This window comes from Helobdella robusta, assembly GCF_000326865.2.
Source record: "Helobdella robusta unplaced genomic scaffold HELROscaffold_7, whole genome shotgun sequence".
NCBI lineage: Eukaryota > Metazoa > Annelida > Clitellata > Rhynchobdellida > Glossiphoniidae > Helobdella > Helobdella robusta.
In genome coordinates this window covers 2514771-2520260 of record NW_008705398.1, presented here as the reverse complement: position 1 = coordinate 2520260, position 5490 = coordinate 2514771, and the positions used below count along the sequence as shown (strand labels likewise).

The 5490-nt window shown below is 36.4% G+C and overlaps 1 protein-coding gene across 1 annotated transcript; it reads right to left on the bottom strand.

Moving 5' to 3' along the window:
- Positions 1-3472: 3472 nt before the first annotated feature.
- HELRODRAFT_164882 (hypothetical protein) lies at positions 3473-4846 on the bottom strand (the record flags this gene model as incomplete). Its single annotated transcript, XM_009030822.1, has 4 exons — positions 3473-3525; positions 3582-3794; positions 4346-4434; positions 4686-4846. 4 exons carry the CDS (start codon positions 4844-4846, stop codon positions 3473-3475), a joined length of 516 nt encoding a protein of 171 aa, XP_009029070.1.
- Positions 4847-5490: the final 644 nt, after the last annotated feature.

Sequence of the window (5490 nt, the reverse complement as noted above, 5' to 3'; positions counted from 1 at the left end):
AGGTAGGTAGGTAGGTAGGTATGTAGGTAGGTAGGCAGATAGGTAGGTATGTAGGTAGGTAGGTAGGTAGTTAGGTAGGTAGGTAGTTAGGTAGGTAGGTAGGTAAGTAGATAGGTAGGTAGGTAGGTAGGTAGGTAGGTAGGTAGGTAGGTAGGTAGGTAGGTAGGTAAGTAGGTAGGTAGGTAGGTAGCAAAACTAAACGGAACCTATTTGAAAAAATCTCTTTGCAGTCGAACAACGGTCGTGCGTTTCTACGTTGTGGCTTGTGTTGCTGCTCATCATAATGTGGCACGCAGGAAAAACAATTGTTTTCATACAAAAGTTAATTCAAATTTTTAAAAAATCATAATTTTTTTTATTCAGCGTTTATATGAAATACCTCAAGTATGACTTACATTGCCGTCAACTCATTAACTGACTGACTGACTGACTGACTGACTGACTGACTGACTGACTGACTGACTGACTGACTGACTGACTGACTGACTGACTGACTGACTGACTGACTGACTGACTGACTGACTGACTGACTGACTGACTGACTGACTGACTGACTGACTGACTGACTGACTGACTGACTGACTGACTGACTGACTGACTGACTGACTGACTGACTGACTGACTGACTGACTGACTGACTGATTTGATTGATTGATTAATTCGCAGCAAACAAGCAAATTCATCAATGATTCTTTTCTACAAAATAAATTTCTGTCTATAAAATAACAAAATGAAAAACCAAAATGAAAAAACTTGATTTCAATAAGAAGCAACAACTAAGTCACAGTTTTAATTAGAGAGTTGTGCGACATTTTCAATAAATGAATTATGATAATTTTTGATGATGGGGAGGATGATGATGGGAAAAATGATGAGAAGGATGATAAAGATGGTGATAATAATAATGATAAATAAGATTTTGATGACATTTATGTCTATGGTGGGGTTGACGATAACGGATGGATGGATGGTGCGTGTGGGGGATAATGACGTCATTGTGCAGTTGCAACATTGGAATTACGTAATGACAGTGACGAGGATTCAGAAAGATGATGATGGTGATGGTTGTTGTGGTGATGATTGTTTTGATGATGACGATGATGGCTGTTGTTGTTGATGATGACGATGATGATTGTTGCAATGATGATGGTGGTTGTTATCCTTGTTCGTCGTGAAAATTTTTATAGATGCTTGAAAGCGTTTCATTGCTTACAAAGCTTTGTTCAATTAGAAATTGAAAAACCAACATTGTTTGGATGAGTTGAAATTTTAGTGATAATAACGATGATAATGATGAGAATGATGATGGACATGCTGCTAAACTGCAACATGTGTTTGTCTGTTAATGAATAATTAAAAAAATGAAAAAAAGCATGATGGTGATAAGATCGATAATGAAGAAGAAAATGATGATGATGGCTGTAAGATGATGATGATAAAAATGAAAAAGAAAATGATGATGATGGCGATGAGGTTGATGAGGACGATGATCTAACGACTCATTACGAGCTGTCACATTTGTTGCGTTCATTTACTTACGGCGGAAGTGCAGCGGACATGTTCACTGGTGCGTGAGAGAGAACGCAGGAGGGCCAACTGAAGCATCAATGCTCTTCATGCTGATCATTAATCAATGTTTCTAATGAATTTGCTGGCATCTCTCTAAATATTTTTTCATATTTAAATAAATTTTCTCATCATTTGGGCGCCGAAACAAATATCACCATTTTAAAAGTTAACAACAACATTCTCAAAGACAACGGCTATGTTGAAAATTTGTCGAAAAACCATTTAAATAATTTGATTCTTACGAGTTACTCAGCAGATACTTCCTTTCACAGATACACACCCCATTACACGAAGGTTGCACGGCACACGCAGACCTCACATTTCTGATTATTTGTTCGAACAAATCCTGCAGACGATCAGAGAGAGATGCTCCTTTCCTGGCATGAACACACGAACCGAAATCAACTGGACCGTGCAGCGGTGCAGCTGAGTTTTTGTGGGAAGAGCTTGTATTGTAACAAGTTGTCGACAATAATTTTACGGCAGCCAGTTTTTTAATAAAAATAATCAACCATGTTTACTGCTTGCTGTGGGGTTTGAAAATTTTAAAAGTTTTCAAAAATATATATAAAATTTGTTAAAAATTTAATTTCAACCCTACTTGAATTTTTCATTTCATTGCGAGATGTTTCAGCTTTAAAGTTTTTTCTTGACTGCCCGAACGACACGGAAAGTGTAAATTATTTCTGTATAACAACTGAAATATAAAAAAAAATAAAAAATTGAAAGATAAAGAAAAATAAAGAAGATAATCAGATAATAATGAGATAACTCATTACCAAAACTGAAACTGAAAGTTGAATGAATTGTTTGCTAGAATAACTGCCAGAAATATCAGATGTTTGTTGTATCGTTCGACGGCAAAGTTTTTTTTGTTTTGTATCGATGTTGGATGAGTGCTTGTGCTGATGATGCATGGCACGATGAAACATTTCACGAGGAGACAGGCTGCCGACATCTACCATCAATCATACTCTCACGTTTTTAGAGGATTTTATTTCATCAATTATGCATGCCATCATGTCACTGCTGCCATCACCATCTACATCGATACCTCCTTTGTTGTTACTTGACCATAACCCTAGCATGATTCCATCACCGCTGTGTGCGCTTTAACAGGCAAAATTTTTAGGCAATAAAATAAACAAGTTTTTTTTTAATTTTGCTACAACCTCAGTACTGATCGCCAAGGCAAAATTTTCAAACTGATTATTGCCCAAATCGGGACATGTGCAAAGTCGGATGTTGCAGCTGGGTGAGTTTGGCACATCCAGTGCCTCTTTTGTTCTAATTGCTGGTCCTACTGTTGCCGACAACAAAAGTGTTAAAATTCGTGAACTGGCCTTCAACAAACTCTATAAAACAAATAAATTTACAAACAATGTAAACAAATCTGGTGTGCAGTTTTGAAGGTTTCAATGTTTTAGTTATCCATTTAAGATTGTCTTTCATTGGTTTTTACAATTCTTTAAATTTATCTGTAACTGATATGAAATGGGCAGATCGGTTTTGAAACAACTTGCTCGACAGCCGTCCGTCCTTTCGAGGCTGGTAAATGGGTAGACGACGTAAGTTGTCGCATGTTGGTCGGCGAGATGGCTCAGTCGTTCGAATGCTCACTGAGTCAAACAGCTCAATGTCTATCATATACTCAGCGTATATGATGCGGTGCTTGCGCGTGCACATAAATACATGTGTACGTCGTATGAAAAGGATAAACAGCCTTTGTGGCGAAGATGGCTGCTTCAAATTAATGGATGAAGATATGAAGAACATAATAAAAGAGATATATAGATAATATATGTGTAACATTGTAAATGATTCTTCGTATGTCAGAGCTGCATTAATAAAAACTAAAAACCTGGCCACCTGGTTCAAATGCTGTCTGGTCTAGAGCTTTCTATCACGTGGTTACGTTCTGATTTCTGACGTTGTACCTGCTCTTACGTGTACCAACTGTTGTGAGGTGGAAACAATTTTTTTGTAGCAATGACGGCGCACATTTCACTGACCTTCACTAATGTTATATTGCATTGTAAATATGTATGACAGATTTTCACGTAAGTTCTTCTGCCTAGATACAATAGAGCTTTGTGGATTCGTTGGTCGACATTTTGTTGGTTTGGACAGACTGGACACGTGTTTCGTCTTTAGCAGCCCGTCCAAATGCCTATCATACCAGAGTGTCGTTGTGTTATGTTCGTTGTGTCGTTGTGTTATGTCGTCTGTGTTATATTATCTGTTTCATGCATTAAAATATCTGTGCTGTAGTGATATGATATATTATCTGTGTTGTATTGTTGTGTTGTGTTGTTTTATCGGTGTCGTGTTGTTGTGATATGTTATTTCTGTTGTATTGTTGCGCTATGTTATCCGTGTTGTGTTGTAGAATTGTTTGCACAGGAAGTTATTATGCAATTTATTTTAAATCAAATTAATGTAATTGCTGTTGCGTTTTCTAATTTGGCATTCAATTAATTCCTTGTTGTCCTATTTTTTCGTTCCGTCCATCAAATAATCTCGTTTTTTGTCGAGTATTATAATAACGATAATGTTTTTGTTTTGTTTCATAAACGTATACCACACACACACACACACACACACACACACACACACACACACACGCACGCACGCACACGCACACATAATATATATTGCATGTGCATATGGCATATGTAGGTGCGTTACTGAATAGCGTCATTTTTCAAATCATTCAAACTTTTTCTGATTTCACAAATTTGTACAAAATCGCGTGGACGCCCCACAACTTGTTAACCTTTTCCAGTTGTGGTTATGCAGGTTTCGTTTCCAAACTTTGCAAGCTGTTCATTGCTAATGCGCTGTCCATGTCTTCCTATCATGTTTCTGAGCATTTCAATGAATTAAGTTTCGATTTTAATCGTCAACCGTGTTCTTCATCTCAATCTGTCACCTTCCCAAAAGATATCAACAAATTGAAAAAGCTTTTTCATAAAAAAAACTTGTTTAAGTGGAAGAAAAAATTTTATCCGTGGACTCGCAACGATTTTATTGCATGGGTGAATGGTGCGAAGCACAACTTTTAATGTGCGTTCGATTCCTTCGATTCCATGTCTGGAATGAAATGTATCTCGCACCTTTCCAAACTTGTGCAGATAATTGTTAAGCGTCGCCCACCAACCATGTGACTGCTACGCTTCATCACTCGTGGTGGCTGCCATTTGGAAATCAACTGGACTACAGAGCTGTATAATCGAACAATTGGCAGTTTCTGAATGTTACACGTTGGTTTGTACATAGTCCGTTGGGCTGGTGGGCCGGGCTGACCTTTAAACCACTCACGTCACTGGATCAAAGGTTGACCAATATTGGACGAGGATTGTATGAATTATAAAATTATCATTAAACGAAAGATTTTTTTAAAGTAAAGTTTTTGCCAGTTCATCAAGCCATTTTATTTTATTTAAAATTATTTTATTATTTAATTTAATTTTTTTTTAATTATTTTATTGATGGTTTGTTTTTGAGAAAATTTAATTGCAGCCATGAGCGATGCGTTCCCGCGTGGTTGCAGGTTGCTTGGCGGATCGAATGCACACTGAGATGTCCAATCTGCATATTGTTATGAAACGACCAATTATTCTCAATTTATTTTAGCTTAAAATTTAATTAAATTCACAAAGAGCTTAGTTGGTCAAAAGTTTGAAATTTAATTAAAAATGGTAATCTATTGTTTGGAATAATTCAATGCTTCTCAATTGAAATATTTCATTAAATGAAATTAAAAACTCTGACTCCAACAAAAAATTTATTCATTAATCTGCTTCTACGTTTATTTTAATATTTTTTTATCTGTAAAACTAATCTCCCATTCAAGTTGTTCACGTAAACTTTTGCATCTTATTTTAACCACATCCAACAATAAAACATTCTTTCCATTCA